The 18,287-nt window shown below is 41.6% G+C and overlaps 1 protein-coding gene across 1 annotated transcript in view; it reads right to left on the minus strand.

Annotated features, from left to right (window-relative positions):
• The window catches only part of LOC146856926 (transient receptor potential cation channel subfamily V member 6-like), a 288,989-nt gene that overhangs the window by 220,940 nt on the left and 49,762 nt on the right, over nt 1-18,287 (minus strand). The window contains exons 5-6 of the mRNA XM_085646781.1: nt 16,791-16,889; nt 12,144-12,319 (exon numbers count right to left, since the gene is read on the minus strand). Coding sequence (XP_085502907.1) covers nt 12,144-12,319; nt 16,791-16,889 — 275 coding nt within the window. The remainder of the gene's footprint in view (nt 1-12,143; nt 12,320-16,790; nt 16,890-18,287) is intronic.

The raw sequence follows: 18,287 nt of genomic DNA on the forward strand, positions 1-18,287 counted from the left end.
TGAACACAAACAGTACACATCTCCAGCTGCTTGCCAGAGCCCTTAAACTCCCATTGCAACATTAATACAAGGCCCTGTTTGGGAACTCAACAAAGCCAAACCAAAAATAAAACACATCTAACTTTGTTATAGTAAACTGTAGCATTCGCAAATAGGGGACTGTCCTTCACACCAACCATATAAAAGCAATCACATGCAGTAGCTCATCCGAGCGCAAGCTAATACATTTGTCATTATCATGTCATATTTTCATATATTAAAAAGGATATACGCGTCCATGAGTTCTTGTGCTGGTGCCGTTGTGTTTCCGTGCCATTGGTATGTGCTGGATAGTCTATTTTTCATTTATTGTCCCAACAGATCATCTGCAGTTTGCGGTGTCACCATGGGAATAATTCCAAGCTCTTCTCTGAGTCAGATCGCACTGTGCTGCCCTCTGAGGATTCAGAGTCCCGTCGGGTGGCTTTGTGTCTGAACAGCCACCAGTGCTATGTTCTTGCTTCGTTGCACCTGTTCCTCAGTAGGGCCAGGGAGTGATGGATTACTGGTAGCTCTTGCGTTACGACATGATCGTCAACCTTGTGACCGTTTGGGACTGTTTGGCGATTTCCGGGTGGTCGTTCCAGACAATGTAGTCCGGTCCATGACTTCGATCTACACCTCTGCTTCTTCCGAGCTTTCAAAGAAGTATGTTTTTTGGTCATAAATTATTTTCAGGCGTGCAGGGAACAGGAGTGCATATTTTAGGTTCAAGGCTCTTAACCTTCTTTTACATGCCTGATAGGAGGATCTATGGCTTTGGACCATCGGTATATAGTCAGGATACAGTGATATCTGATTGTTTTCGAATTGGATCTGGGATCGCTCTCATGCCTTCTGAAGGAGGGTATCATGATCCTTGTAATTTAGGATCTTGACTATGATGGGTCTTGGCGGTGCTCCCACCTTCGGTCGGCCAGCAGGGGTTCTGTGGGCTCTTTCAATACAGAAGAAATCCAATAGCCTATCAGTGGCTACATGTGTTCGGAACTACTGTTCCGGAAGTCCAATCATGAGTATATTATTCGTCTAGCTCTACCCTCTGCATCTTCAACCCTATCTAGAAGGCCTGTGACTTGCCTCTGTAGCATCTGGATTTGCAATGCATGTTCTTTGTGTTAATTCAGTATTTCTTCCAGGGCTAAGCTGTCATCTTTCACTGTAGTTGCTAGTTTAACGTGATCCACCTTGAAGCCAGTTGTGAGGGTACCAATTTGTTGTTCTATCGCCTTCTGGATTCCTTGACCTCACACAGTATCAAGGCCAATATATCCTGGGCTAACATTTCATTCGTGGGGGGTACACAGGTAAGTGACTGTTGATTTGTATTTAGTTCCTGGTCATCTGTGGTTTGTGAGTTTGTGGCCGCCGCCTCCTGCAGCTTGCCTTTTGGGCGCCTCATGTCACACAGAGAATATCCACAACGGTCTACTGTCACCTAATGCAGTGGGGTCTTTGTACCTTAGTTAGAGTTCTGACAGCAGCAGTCTTTGCGCCGGAAGTGGTAGATATGATAAGGCCGCCACTGAGTTAATTGCCCAGGTATTGGTCTTGCAGTATCTTAGGGTTGCCGTACCGAGAGTGGATGTCTAGGAGTCGCACCAGGTATATGCGCCTGCAAAATAGGGACTGTGATCGAACGTCCAGTGAGACTTGGGCACCCCCAGGTCTGTTGACTGGGCAGGAAGTTTTCACGCAGCACGAACCACGCGCTGTCAATAGTCGTTTTCAGGGACTTTCCCAATGCCTCCAATGTACAGTAGGCGCACTCCCACCAGTACACCGGGGAGGAAAGAAAAGGGAAAAAGAATCTGACTGTTGGTCCTGTCGTGTCCATGGTGGCTTGCGCAGACGGGCACAATTACCCCTACATGCTGAGTAGACCGTCCGGGCTTAAGGCCTGCAGCGTGACCTGTGCACACCATGCGATTGATCTGGGGACAACAGGGGTTTCCACAGGGGTGAGGCAACTCTTCTTTATGTGTCCCCAATGCGCAGATTTTGACTCACTGGGCTATCTCAATGCTGCGTGTTCCCGGCCTCAATCCACTCCTCTTTCTTCTGCTGCCATCGCGCATGCCGCAGCTTGATTGCCGCTGTGCGCACGGTCTGATGTGGCCTCCTCCATGCGCCACCGGAGTTGGTGGCGCTCTCGGCTCAGGTGCACCCCCACCAGCCCATCAGGAGGGGGGAAGGGAGGAAAGAAGAGTTGGTCTGCCGATCCCTCCGTGCCTATAGCGGTTTCATGGAGACGATCGCGGTGACTCGCACTCTTATAGGAGTCCCTCTGGGCTCGAGCCTACAGCGTGCTCCTCATCCCCTCTGCAGTGTAACTGGGGACAGCAGAGGCTTCCATAAGGCGCAAGCACCACGTCCACTTGTCTCCCTGGAGCATTGCTTGAAACTCACCACGTGGTCGCTGTGCTTCGTGGGCCCTGCCGCATGCAATCCGCCCTCGGCAATCATCGCCCAGGTCGCGGCACTGCTGCCCCCACTCGCATTGATAGATGCGGCATCACTTGCACACCACCGGAACTAGCAGCGCCCAGGGCTCCCGGCGCCTCTCCAATCACGACGCCGGGTAGTTCAGGGATAACAGGGGCCTCCACAAGGGTGGGGCACAGCATCCGGATAACTACGCAGATCACAGCACAGGCAGCACTGTGCAGCTACAGTACTGCGTAGGCCTCCTCCTCACTTTCCCTGTAGCAGGCAGCTGGCGTGAAGGCCACAGCTTCTCAGTGCTGTGGTGAGTTGCTTGCTATCTGTTCTCTGCCCTGTTTGCTCGCCACGGCACGATGGGCTCGGCACATGGTGATTTTCCATCTGCGGCCGCCATGTTCGGGGTTAGCTACGCCCCCCCCCCCCACGAATAATACACTTATAGGCATTTTTTAAATTAATCTCGGTCTAAATATTTAGTAAGATAGTGTTTTAACTTTTCTTTCTGTGATCAATTGAGGAGAAAACCATCTTTACAACAACAAAATTATATCCGCGACTACCGACATCGATGTGGTGACATCAGTAGTCTCAAAGATCACGTGGTTTGTAAAAAGTGTAAAACATAGATATAGACATATTCTACAGTTTATTTAACAGTAGAGCTTTATAAGTGTACTTTTCAAACTCATATTTTTGTAGTGAGTTTCTAGAAAAATCATCTTCAAGCACTATTTTCTATTTCTGCGAAGAAAGCGGAAGTTGCAAGGACGTCGGTAATCGTGGATACTGTGTGGTTTTCAACAATTCTGAAACATTTCAGTATAGCTGTTCACTATTATAGTATTGAACATTCTGCTTTTCTTTCCATTTTTATAGAACACTACTTTAAACTTGTATTTTTAAATTTCCGCTTCTGCGCAGTAACCGCAACTATTTAGGTCAACACAAATATCACATTACCAGGAAAGCAAGGAATATCATTGGATAATATAGTTTTAGGCAAAATCAATAGGAAATACACACCCACTCCTGCTTATTGAATCTTCTTTCATTGAACTTTATTCTGAGCAGGTGGATCGATCTTGGTGTGGAGAGCTTTTGGTCTTTTTTTGCTTCAAAAATGTCAACACAGGTAGTAGATGGGGGTCAGCAGCAACAACAACAGGACCAGGATATGGAGACTGAAGATTTAGAAAAAGAGGAGCCGCCTCAAATGAGAGCCAGTGCAGCATAGGATTTTTTCAAAATCCCATATGGTCAATTTTAAAACTGCTGCAAAACTAGTGCAATGCACAATCTACGACAAGACCCTCTCTAGAGGGACGAACAAGAAATATTCATGTGGGACAATGTCCATTTCATATCATCTTAAAACTTATCGTATAAAACTTTTCCAACTGGTGATAAAGCAGAGGGAAGCTGGAGGACCATCTACTTCAGTGGCAGCAGCAACAACTCCTTGCCAGAAAGTCCCTTCAGGGGTGCAGACTACCACAACAGATGTGTGGCTCCAGAGTTTTCAAGACAGGCCACGTACTACATGGACAGTAGTTTTGTTATAAGTGCTGGTAAGCAGTGTGTTACAGCTATTTGCAACGCTGTAAAACAGCATACATGCTAAGTTTCTTCCCCCTTTTATATTTTTTGCACATTTTTCAATGCACATTTTTTCAATTCCTCTTTTCCGAGTTGCCATCTTTATTATTATAAAAAAGAAGAAAAAAATCTAAAACTTTACAAAAGCACAAAAAAAAAAAAAAAAAAAAAAGGTTCCTGTTGGAACTGCCTTTTTCAATTAAAAAAAGATAAAGTATGTATATATGTTGGAATGAGTGTATGACTGGTGTATGGATGATTGAATGAGCACATAACTGGTGCATAGATATTACAATGATTGAAGAAATGGTGCCTGAGTGAATCTATGAGTGCATAGGTAGTGTCTGAGTGATTGGATGATTCAGTGAGCAGTGCCTGTGTAATTGGATGAGTGCAAGGGTACTGCCTGGTTGATTGGGTAAGTGCATGGATAGTCCTTGGGTGAATTGCATGCATAGTCCCTGGGTGATTGGATGAGTGCATGTGTAGTGCCTGGGTGACTGGATGAGTGCATGGGTAGTGCCTGGGTAATTGCATGCGTGCATGGGTAGTGCCTGGGTGAATGGATGAGTGCACGGGTATTGCATGAGTGGCTAGATGAGTGTAACTGTAGTACCTGGGTCACTGGATGAGTGCATGGGTAATGCCTGAGAGAATGGATGAGTGCATGGGTACTGCCTGTAGTGCTAGAGGCACTCCTATGTTTTGGAACAATGTGATGACCTTTGATTACTATTATTTTAATTGACTTTTGTTGTTTGGGATGTGCATTTAAAAGAATGAGAGTGACAAAGGCATGGAATGTACTTTTTGGTCTCGAAGTGCAGTGTTATGAGCAGTGATGCTCAAATGTGTATCATGTTGTACATTGGCAGATGAAGTGTGTGCTGCTATAGGCATTGGGAACTATTATGAAATTCTTGCTATTGGCTTTGACATGCCCTCATGTCATCTTGAATTCTGACTCTGTCTTGCTTGAGCTGTTTGCGTGCACAGGCAGGCCCCCAGATTACTCAAGTTGTTTAGGTTATTCACATTCAAGGTTGCTTTGTTTTCTGTGCTTTTGGAGATTGTTGAATGTACCGCCAGAGACTTTCGGAAGCTGTGTTAAGAAAAAGGCTGGAACACATGAGAATGCAGAAGGTACATGAGAATTCCTTAGCCTTTGGAATGCTTGCATGGAAAGTGGCCAATTCTAGTAAGTTTCCTTGGCATAGTGGGAAGGCCTCTTGAAATCTTTTGGTGTGTTTTGAGATTAGAAAGCCGGGATTTGTTGACTTAGAAACTAGGATTGTTTGAGCCTGAACAGTGGACGCATCGTCAGTGAAGGCATCTGGTTGCCGAGTCTCTTGACCCAGGCTCTGAATCCCCCAGTCTGGAGTGGGCCAGGATGAAGTTTGCACCAGGTGAAGTGTTTGATTTTTTATTGTTTCCATTGTGATGCGTGGCTGTCTGTGTACACATTCAGTTTCCAGTGCCTGTAACAGTCATTGTGATGTGTGAATGTCTGTGTGCCCCTTCAGTTTCCAGTGCCTATGATCATCTGATGTGATTTCTTTGGGTATGACTTTGTGATGTGTGAGAGTCTGTGTGCACATCCAAGTTAATCATCTGATTTATTTAGTTTCTATATCTTTCTGATTTTTTGCAGGAGGTTCAGTATAACTTGCAACTTGCTTGTGTTTAATTGATGTTTGTGTTTTATTATCCATGCATTTAACAGTTGCTTTTGCCAAGTGTGTTATTAATGCTTGCATATCTATAAATAGATCTCTATATACATTTGAACATTGTTCATTTGACATCTGGGAAAGCTTTTCTATTAGAGAGAATTGCATAAATAAAACCCTATGCCTTATTGTGAGAACAATCTTTGATGTGCTTCATTTTATAAAATGAAATTTCTTTCCACAGCGTGTTGGGTCGTGTTTATTGCTTTATTGTGTTTGGGCGAAGCAATGCACTGTCTGACTGAATGGATGAGTGCAATGGTAGTGACTGAGTGATTGAATGCATTCATGGGTAGTGCCTGGGTGAATAGATGAGTGCCTGGGTGAATGGATGACTGCAAGGGTAGTGCCTGGGTGATTAGATGTATGCATGGGTAGTGCCTGAGTGAATGGATGAGTGCATGGGTAGTGCATGAGTGATTGGATGAGTACATGGGTAGTGCCTGAATAAATGGATGAGTGCAAGGCTAGTGCCTGGGTCATTGGACGAGTGCATAGTTAGTGCCTGAGTAAATGGATGAGTGAAAGGGCAGTGCCTGGGTGATTAAATGAGTGCATGGGTAGTGCCTGGGTGATTGGATGAGTGTATGGGTAGTGCCTGAGTGATTATATGAGTGCATGGGTTGTGTCTGGGTGATTGGATGAGTGTATGGGTACTGCCTCAGTGAATTGATGAGTGCAAGTTTAGTGCCTGGGTCACTGGGTGAATGCATGGATAGTGCCTGAGGGATTGGATGAGTGCATGGGTAGTGCCTGAGTGAATGGATGAGTGCATGGGTACTGCCTGGGTGACTGGATGAGTGCAAGAGTAACACCTGGGTGATTGCATGAGTGCATGGGTACCACCTTATTGAATGGATGAGTGTAAGTATTGTGCCTGGGTGATTTCATGAGTGCATGGGTAGTGCCTGGGTGATTTCATGAGTGCATGGGTAGTTCCTGAGTGAATGGATGAGTGCAAGGGTAGTGTCTGGCTGATTGGATGTGAAAAGGATGAGTGCATGGGTAGTGCCTGAGTGAATGGATGATTGCAAGGGTAGTGCCTGAGTGAATGGATGAGTGCAAGGTAATGCCTGGGAAATTTGATGAGTGCATGAGTAGTGCCTAGGTGATTAGGGGAGTGCATGGATAGTGCCTGGGTGATTGGGTGAATGCATGGATTTTGCCTGGGTGATTGAATGAGTGCATGGGTAGATCCACAGAGGATTTGTGTCCTTAGATTTATATAAATCTTTTTGCTATAATAACTCCTAAAGTACTGAACGTTCAGCGGTTCGGGCTATAGTCGTATTCAAAATCCCAATGCTAAATTGCATGGAGAAAATTAGTTTCGAGACCTCGCCCTTTTCCGGGGCCCCTGCTTGATGAATCAGTCTGAAACTTTCCAGGCAGTACCTGAAGTGACTGTCATACTAGTTTTTTTTTATTTCAGGAAGATTCGTCTAATGACGCCAAAGTTATTAGCATAACAGAAAATGCTTTGTCTATGGAAACTAGGTCCTAACTATAACTCTATAACTACCTACTGGTGACTAGAAATAGAAGCTGGAAAAATATTATATTAACTGAAAAAAATAAAGGTTACAGGGAAGTTATAGTTAGGTTGAGATTTCACTCATTCAAAACCATTGAAATTCAGCAGCTGTAGTTACCTGAGCTAACTATAACTTAGACCCTTGCAATGCACTGCTTATGACCTCACATATTACATCACTCATGACATGGTCAGTGACATCAATCATGACATCTCAAATGACACCACTGATTGTTGGTGCAGCCCCCTCCTTTCTTCATTAAGGGCCTGCCCTGGAGAGGTGGTGGTTCCGGGGCCAAGAATGGCCCAGGAGGGGGGCCACACAGCCCCATTCTCATTTACAAAAAACAAGTTTGGACCCGGGTCCCCAGGGCCCAGGCATCAGTGAGGCTCCCCATATCAAAAATTAAAAGCCCCAGGGAGGTGGTGGTTCCCAGAATAGAGGGAGTCCGCAAGGTCCCCCTTACATTAGCTCCAGGGAAGTGATGGTCTCTTGGGCTGTGGGGGCACCATGCGGGCCACCGCATGCTTATTATTGTGTACCCTGGGAAGGATGTGGTCCCTGGCACATTAGGGGTGCCACTTTGGCACTCTCCCACATATTTTCAGTTTTGGGATTTGGCCCACCTGGAGGCTTCTTTTAAAAGACCTGTGAGATTAAACACATCTTTTTTAACATTTTTAACATTTTCTGCAAGATTTTTTAAACGTATTTTGTGACCCTGGGAGGGTCCCTGTAGGACCCCACCAAGAGGCCTCCTTTTCTTTATTTTCATTGTTCATGGGACTCAGCTTTAAGCAGAATCCATAAATGACTGTCAACACTTCCTGGTTGAAGTGTTGGCAGCCAATGAAATTTCAATAGGATTTCAGTATGATTCTGGGCTCCTAGATATCAATAATTTTTAAACTTGAATATCTCTAAAACTACAGAACGGATTTACAGCAAATTATAAAAAGCACACTTTCTACTTGGCCCTCAATTGACGGATCACCCCAAAATTTCCAACACCGCAACTGAACCAAGAAGAGGACGTTTTTTTGAAACTTTCGTGAAGATTCGTCAAGCGGCGCCAAAGTTATTGGCAAAACAAAAAACGCTTTTCCTCAGGAAACTTTGGTCCTAACTATAACCACTTTTGCTGGTAGGTTATATACTATATAAATGTGTATGTATGTATAAAAAGGGGGTTTCACTTACCTGATATATACTTACATTTTTGTTATAAAGGCATGTGTGGTAAAGGGAATGTGTGGTGACGGCATTGCTTGGCAAAGGCACCGTGGTAAAGGCACTGAGTGGTAAAGGTGTGCGTTGTGATAGTATGTGTGGTTCCAGCATACAACCCAGCAGAGGTAATATTAAGGGTCACAGAAGCTAAATTTTTAGCTACAATATCAAAATGTCACCAGGCTTTTTATTCACACTTCTCATCGAATCTAGATAAACTACAGTGTATAGTACATAGAATTATATTCAATTTACCCCAATTCACCTATTGCACCAGATACGCTTAGACATTGAGGTGCTTACATATGAGTTGGCTGGCATATCTGCTTTAGAAAAAAAAACCATCTTATCACACATGCCAAAGCAGACTCCCTAAAGTTGGCCTAATAACGACTAATAATCTGTAGTTAACATACTTACTTACAGCCTTATTAACAGTACGGCGGTCCTGAGGACCGCCGTACTTGTGGTGGTGGTCCAACCACCCCCAACACTGCGGGTACGCCCGCAGTATTCTGAGTGTAGCGATCAGACCAACAAAAGACAGCTGGCTTCCGCGGGATCAAGCAGTCTGCAACCGGCCCCAATATGCTGGCGGTGCTGACGCAGGCACTGCTGATCATATTATGAGTTGGCTTTCCACCGCCCACTTCATGACAGAGAGCCTGCCATCAAAAGGGTGGCAGAGAAGCAACTAAGGTAACTCTAGCAGCGCTCCCTGTCGCGTCTGGGCCTGGGGGTGCATGCAGGGGGCACATGCTGTGCCATCCTGGAACTGCACCCCCATTCCGGCACAGTGTGGCATGCTTGCCACCCCATGCAGGAATGTACTACAGATGGTGTGACGGCAACAGTATGCTGTTAAGGCTCTCCTATGAGCCTTACTCAGCTGCCGCCATGAAACTCCAGCAGCACTTCCCATCTACCCTGGATTACACTCATAATCCGGGGGGCGAGTGGGTACATGAAGGGTTGGAGAACTGCCAAACTCGTAATAAGGCCCTTAATCTCTGCAAATGCAGACCTTAAAAAACACATGCTTACAAAAGACAAGTCCTACAAGGATTCTTCCTTCACAACTTTAAAACCTAAATTAATGAGGCAACCCCACATTATATTGAGAGACCTACAGACTAACACAATATTGACCCATCAGGTCATGCCAAGTTCATAACTTATTTTTATGACACAAGCACAAGGAAGTATTATTTAGGTGTGACAATCAATCAGACTTGCGGACAAAACATATTGGAAGCACGACTGATGGTCCTACCTTTTACGTATTACTGACTCCATTGGTACAGACACATGCTAACTCACTCTGCAGATTCTGTAACTTCAAGAATTAACCAATCGACATCCACTTTGCTGCTGCAAAGCATTTAACTCTGACTGCCATTTACTTCTCAAACCCTTGTATACAGAAAATGGGATTTGTAATTGTGCCTAGGCAATAAAGTTCACCCTTCACACCTGTAATATTACTGAGTTTGTGTGTGCAGCAACATTTTTCATCTCGTATGCCAAATACTTAGTGATATCTAACTATCCATACTTCGTCAACCATTATAAGGCCAAAGGAAAAGCAAGTGGAAATAGAGAAGCAATGTTCAATCTGCAATCACAGCCTGGGTGTTACCAGCACTTAATCAGACTTAGTGACTCACAATAATTAGTGAAACTCTAGGCCACTGTCCTACACTAAATAAATGTTTACTAATTACACTCTTAATGGCAGAATTAGAGCAAAATATGATGAAGATAGTTTCAATAGGCTTTTTAATGTTTTACATTGTCTGATGTATTTCCCAAGCTAAACAAACAATTCTGTGCATTGGTCCAAGCATCCTGTCAGTGCCTTATGGAAGTTGGTTTATATTTTTGCTCATGAGGTTTTTTTTTACAATTGTTATGATTTTAATTAATCAGAAACAATAAAGAATCCCATTACAGTCCACGAAATACAATTGATATGTGCAAACATTTGACCTCCAAAATTGCTCAAAATTAAAGAGTTAAATTTAATTTTTGTTCAATATTGATATACGTTTTGTAATTGTGAGCAGCATCAATGAAGTTTTCCTGGTATTTCACAACCAATGTATTACTCAGTGCTTTAGTTACTAACATAAACTCAACATACAAAAATCAATAATTTAGCAACTATTTATCTATTTTTTTATAAGAAAACTGAAGATTGGAACCATATATTTACTATTCATGTTTTCTCACAGTCTTAAATATTTTTGAAGAATCTCCTCTTCAGAAGCAGGAAAAATCTTGCACGGTCTCCATCAGATATAAATACACAGACCTGCCAGATTGCATTTTATTCATTTTCTTCTCTGATAACGTATTAGTTGATAGGGCATTTTTGGCAAATTTAGGTACTCCTTTAAAGGTAATACATTGATAGAAACTTCTTGATTCATATCAAACCAGGTTTGGCATAGTCTGCCTATTGTCTTTAAGCTAATTTTCTCTCTGGTAATAAGTTTCTCTTCAGTGAATAATCCTGCAGGTTTGCTCATGGCTGCAGTCTTAAAAATTGCAATTTTGGCATTGACAAATCTCAATCCAATATTGCCAGCCAAAAAAGGTCTAATCCCTTTGTGGATATTTCCATTTCATGTTTTGTGGGTTAACCTATTTTGAACCATTTGAAAAACCACAGCTATGTAATTTGAAAGATAACTAAACAGATATAAATATGTTGAAAGCACAGTTGCTTTAATCAAAATACTGTTGCGCCAAATAGGTTGTGATTTCCATGTTGTCATGACTGCACAAATAATCTTAATAATTATAGTTTTATGATCTCTATTCCGGCTTTGAATGGGCACAGTTTGACACTGAGATGTGTATGGATAAGTATGGACTAGTGGAGACTGATACAAGCTAGTGATTTTCTCAGGCTTTTCAACAGCAGACTAACATCAAAAATTGGATCATGTTATATGGTATGATATTCTATAGCTTACGTAGCAGAAATCTTAGTAGCATACCAATAGTCACTGTATCTGAATATCATAAATCTTCCATAAGAATCTGGCGACACATATAGAGCAGACAATTATTATAATATTACAATTAATTGATTCCATTTACGGTAAATATGCCATCCAAAGTCGTAGTAGGCCAGCTAACCTCATCAAGATTCATTTTGAGCATCTAACAGATTCAAACTACAGAAACCAGAGAATTTACAACGGTTTAAGCATGATTGGGCAAGGAAATTGCTACCCTAGTCTATGCTTTGGTTCTCCCTCCAGGGATAGAACCATATAAAATATCAGAGATCACATTGATCTTAGAATAAATTCTGCGGTCAATATTCAGGAACAATTCAGAAAAGTGTCTAATTCTGACTAAAGCACAAGGATTGCTAACCACCTTAGGCTTCAGAGGAGAAATGTGTTACTGCCTAGTGGGGCAAGAAATGGAAAAGTATGCTCTAAACCTTCTAGGTAACAGTATGGTATTATTTGATACAAGTCCATATTCCATGTGGTGTATATCAATTTCTATGGATGTGAACTTTGGAGTTAGAAATCTTGTGACTACTCACCACTGTGTTACCCTCCACAGCAGCCATTTTGAATGGTGTAAGTCCCTCATTATTTGTAGTCTTCTCCAGAGACTGCATGGCGCTGTCAACTTTGTCATAGGATGCAATTAGGTCATACATCTGGCAGGCTAGGTTCTTATTGTGCTGAAGGATTAAGATGTGGAGTACGGTGTTTCCTGTGAATTGTCCAATGAAAGCCAACAAAGATCATAAACACATTAAAGGATTAGTGTGAGCATAAAGTCTGTTTGATTAAATGAACTACAGTTTTTATCGAGTGATTACTTAAGCTCAATCTATATTATTCGATAACATAGAATCCTCTGATACCATGTCCACCTAATTTTGTATGTGATTCTGAAATTAGTTTCTAGAAAGTTCTTTTTCATTGAGACAATTTAATGTAAAATGTACTATTCTCCTTACTAGATTATTTCCTCAATTGTTCTATTGAAGTATTTCTTATAGGAACTAATAAAAAATAGCCATTGACCTAGTGTTTATAAATCCAGTTATTGTGCTACCTGCATTGTTTTCCATGAGGAAAGTAAAAAATACTTGTTATTAGTATGCAGCACTTATCTCATCATAAAGCTCCTCTACATCTCTCATTTCAATTTAATTTAATTTTCGTTTATTGCAAAAACATATATTAACTTATTCCACACCATTAACATTTTTAAATTGAACAATATATATTCAGTTTGACTTGAGCTATCTTTACTGCTAACTTTTCAAGCCAACACCCTTCCCCAAATGCACATATCTGCTACTCTAATACAATGTTAAGTAATAATCTTAAGGAGGCTGAAAATTATAACTCGTCTATAACAGGTCTTTAACCACATGTGTCGTTTACCACCAGGAACGGCCCATGCAGGTAAAAGAGGTGGGGCAGGGGTGTGGGGTAGGGGGAGTCAACAGACAGCGAGGTACAGTTAAAGAAAAAAAAGGAAACCACTTACCTTGCGCTTGTCGCATCACCGAGGTAAGTGGTTTTCTTTTTTTATTTAACATTACCTCGTTGTCATCTGTCGACTCCCCCGCTCCACCACTCCTACCTGCACGGGCCATTCCTGTTTACCGCTAAACTCCATTTTAAAGGTGCTTTGATGCCACTCCTCGCCTTCCAACATACTGCAATTTCCAGTGTTGTGTCTGAAATCGCAGAACTGTAACAAGACAGTTTGCTGTTAATACAGCAATTTTCCTAATACCTTCCTTAAATGTCCAGCAAACCAATCTACTCTTACATTGAATTGACACCCTTATAAATCTTGTGGCATAACATAAACATCACATTACATCAAGGTCTCCATTATAACATTAGGGATTCAAACTACTGAGTTCAGTAATCGAAAGATCCGATTATGTAAATATTAATTATTTTCATCCCTCAGATATTTCAGAATTACTTGCAAACAATGAATGGTAAATATAGCAGTGTTTGTTTGTTCTTTACAAATATGGTATTTTAAACTTTAGCACTAAAATAAAACTCATATAAACCATGTGACAAAATTCATTTCTACTGGGTGTTGTCTGAGTTTTTTTTACACCTGGTTCACATGCTGGGCTCCAATTTGGAAATAATATGTGCAAACAGAATTCCTTTCACTGGCACACTGGTTTTACCTTTCCTTTGAAACACAGGACAGAGCATCATTTATTATTATCTAATAATAGACGGTAGATTGCACAAAAATTCATTCAATTTTGTGGCATAACCTAAACATTACATCAAAAATGTAATCTCTCTATTACTAAATAAAATCTTTAGAAAAAATTATAGGGCCACATTATGATGACAGTGGGACCGCCTTCTACAGGCCGTCAGTGGCCGTCCCATTGACAGACTGCCCTTCGGTCCGACTGCCGCATTCCAATCCTATAGAAGCAGCGGTCGGAATCGTAACCCTTGAATGGCGGTGGAGCCGTGGCAGACATCGCTGTCAGGATTTCAATGTCCCTTTCCAACAGCCTTATCATGTCGGTCCGACCGGCAGGAAAACGCTGCCAAAAAGGGACTTTGGGGGCCCCAAACAGGTCCCCCATCCCTTGTGGGCCTCTGTAAAGTAGCCTTGGGGTCACATGTTGTGCCCCAACTCACATCCATGCACCATGTGCCATGCACCAGATGGTGCATGGCACACGGTTCATGGATGTGCACTAAGTGCTCCTTAACACAGCAGCTTGTTCTACAGTCTTTTTCCTGGGCCCCAGCACAAGCTGCAGTGTAAAGGAGCACTTTGGGACCACCACCACGGCAGTCATGTCGTAATTGGGCAGTTGAACCACCGACCACTTGTTTTGCAATCTCCTGACCGCTGCAGTAGCTGACAGTGGTCCAACCGCCCAATATCATAATCGGGCCCATAATCTCTTCAGAAAATATTGCTGAACAGGTTATCGAAGGTAAGAATATTGTTTTTATGTATATAATATTGTTTTTAAACTATTTAATATATTATAATTTAATTTAACTTAATTTTATTAAACATTGATTTAACTAATTTGATTAATATTAGCACTTACATTAATTGTAGGTATTACAATTATGAAATAATGTGTTTTCAGTTCTTTTTCTGTAGTTTGTGATTTTTAATGTGTAATTGAAAGATTTCACAACTAACTAATAAAGTATATTGTAATACTAGGTTGTTGGGTTTGTAGGCCTATAGTGTGAAAAGTTATTTAAATGATAAATCATTGTTTTTGTTTTCAATATATTTTTTAATTATTTATATGTTTAAATTGTAATTAATTGTGCAAATGCTTAATTAAGTATGCTATTTTAATTTAACCATATTTTGAGATTTATTATATATGTATTATTTTTGTACAATGTTAATTACTAATTTGCAGTTTAGTGGTGAGTTGTTTCATTTTATATTTTAATTAACTTAATTTTCCTATGTTAATTAAGTATTTATTTGGTAAATACTTATGTAAATTATTTCACTGTTTATTTGGTATGTGATTTATTTGGTGTAGTTACATTAATTGTTATTGTATTGATAAGGGTATTTAATAATAAAGTATGTGAAATGTATGTTATATTTATCATTAAATTTAGTTTTATTTACTTTATTTAAGTACTATTTTAAAATTATTAGGGCCAGATGTATCAAGCCTTTCTGCGTTCGCAAACGGGCAGATTCACAGAATCTGCCCATTTGCGAATGCAAGAATTGCTTTTCCGATGTGGCAAACCTAAGTTTGCGATTCGGTAATCTGTTACTGAATCGCAAATTGGGTTTGCAATTCGGTATTAGGAAGGGGAGTGTTTAGGGCTTCCCTTCCTAATACCGAATTGCATCGGTATGTATGAATGTTTTGTGACCGCATTCCCCTTCCCCTTTGTGGATGCTTGTAAAACTATTTTTAAGAGCAGGCAGTGCTCCCACAGACCACTGCCTGCTCTTAAAAAATGGAAAAAAAGCTTTTCTTTTTTGTTTGTAAAGCATGTCGTTTTCCTTTAGGGAAAACGGGCTGCTTTACAAAAAAAAAAGATTGCTTTATTTAAAAGCGATCACGGACATGGTGGTCTGCTAATCTCAGGAGGCTACCATCCCTGGGATTTTTGCGATTCCTAGGGGGTCGCAAATTGCGACCTACCTCATTAATATTCATGTTTCATAATCTATTGATAAATTACACTTTTTAAGCATATTAGTTTAGCAAATTTAAAGATCACTTCACACAAGGGTCTCTTAAGAAGTTATCTGGCAGCTGGGGCACGAGACTGATACAGAATTTTTCAAGATGTGGATACTGCTTCTCAGCCACACAGAGAGAGATTGACCACATTTTGAGTTTGCTCTTCAGGCAACAGCTGTTTTGTTATTAGGATTCACTTTAGAAATTATTTGAAAACCTGCAGATACCATTGATAGTACAATTTCTGTCAGTTAACATGGCCACTTGATACATAAACCCACACTGGATCCATTATCACATATCTTTTAGCCTTAACTTGCTAGGAAGTGATTACTAATCTCTCTGTAGGCATTTTAAGAACTCTACGCTCAACTTTTAGTAAAAGTCCACTTTTCCTTTAAGCTGTTTCACAATGGATATGTTCATCATAATTGGGGATGCATCTGACAATGTAGAAAGGACATTTGTACACTCACTATATTTATCAAAGTTAGCAACACACCTTGATGAACCTGACGGTAGAGCATGAGGTATCTTCACCGACTGAACATTAAACTCTAAAGTACATGAGTAAGACATTTAATATGGGGAGGGAGAACAATTTTCTTTGGCAGATTATCTGTTACCACCCTCCTGTAAATCAGACTAAAACTATCTGGTGATCTTGAAGCATACAACTGTCTCCTGGATAGACTGTTCATGGTTGCCGTTGATTTTTTTAGTTAAAGAAACAGAAGCATTAATATTCAGAATTAAGTTTCACAGTACTATAAAGAGATCATGAAGAGGTATGGTTTACATAATCCTTTAAAGAGCAGATGCACAGTGCACACATAATGATATCGCTTGCATTGAGGCATGCACTGACAGTTGTCTTGGCAGCAGTTAAGTACCCTTCTCCACTGTTTCCACTCTAGCTAGCTCTCTGGTGCAGCCCCTTTAAGATGTTTCAGCCTGCTATCACCAGTATATTTGCTGATGTCTTACCCAGGCAGTCTTGAGCTCTGATATTGGCTCCATTTTCAAGAAGTAGTTTAACAATCTTCTTACTCCCTACGCACGCTGCGAACGATAAAATGTGCTCACCTGTCAGGGATGGATGAAAAACATAAACAGTAATTTGAGGGCACAGCAGGGCTACAATGATATGAAGAAAGTAAAGTCAAAGAGTGCAGGGATACAACTTCTACCACAGTGTGAGGAATTGGTCATATCATATATCAGCAAAGGGTTAAAATATTCCTCCGAAAGATACATTTCCAACATATCCTCCTCACAAGCAAAACTCATAGTCTTTCTTTTCCACACAGCACTCCCTAATGCGTTTCACCCCCTTTATTTATTTTTATCATTCATTCTCATTTGTCTTGCTGTAGAATATCAGTATTCTAATTGAAAAGGATTGCACTTGAGATACTAAGCCCCCGCTTTAAATAAAACCAATAATCTGTTAACCAATAACCTCCCAAATTATCTATTTTTCTCCTAAAGTGTAATGCCACCAGAGGATTATTTACTGAAGGGAATTCCTCCAGCACGATGATGTAATTCCTGGGTGCTTCCTGTTCCTGGAGTCCAGAAAGCAGGCAAAGAGGACTGAGAGGCAGCGGCTGACAAACAGGTAAGTGATTATTTTTTCATTCCCCCCCATTCCTATGACCCGACCCTCCACCCCGTTACGTAGCAGCCACTGGTTTGGAGTTTTTTCAGGAGTTAGGTGGTGATTCCTGTATAGGACGCATTGCTGTTGTCCAGCCTAGGGGACTAGGGCTTGCGTGACAGTTTTCCTGGTGCTGACAGGGAGACATCCGAAGATGTTTCAGAGCATGCAGAGGGTGTGGAAGCAGGGGGAGGAGACCTTTGATCTGGCATTTCATGGTGAGTTTGCTGACCAGGATGATGCCAAGGTTGCAGGTGTGTTCTGTCGGTGTGGGTCCAAGTTCAGAGGAACATCAGGTGTCAATCCATAGGGAGGTGGTGTTCCCAAAGATCAGTACTTCTGTCTTTCCTGTGTTGATGCTTCAGGCAGTTCTTCATCCAGTCAGCGACGCTCATCATGCCATTGTGAAAGTTGGTTCTCGTGGTTCAGGAGTATTCTGAGAGCGAGAGGATGTTCTGGGTGTAATCTGCGCAGAATATGATGTTGAAGCCATGGGTTCTGATGATGTTGGCTAGGGGTGGCATGTAAGTGTTGAACAGGGTGGGTCTGAGGGATGAACATTAAAGGACACCACAGATGATGCTCTTTGGTTCCAAAGTGAAGGGTGATAGGCGGATTCTCTGGGTTTACCCTGTGAGGAAGGGGGGCATCTCCCTGGAAACAGTTTTGGTGGTCTCGCTTGATGAGTATGTGGTGGGATACGGTTTCAAATGCTGCTGAGAGGTCGAGGGGGATCAGGGCCACTCTATCCCCCAGTCAAGGAGGGTTCTGATGTTGTCATTGGCAGTGATCAGGGCAGTCTCAGTGCTGTGGTTGGTGTCGAA

Source organism: Triturus cristatus, chromosome 3_2 (assembly GCF_964204655.1).
Source record: "Triturus cristatus chromosome 3_2, aTriCri1.1, whole genome shotgun sequence".
In the NCBI taxonomy this organism is placed as follows: Eukaryota; Metazoa; Chordata; class Amphibia; order Caudata; family Salamandridae; genus Triturus; species Triturus cristatus.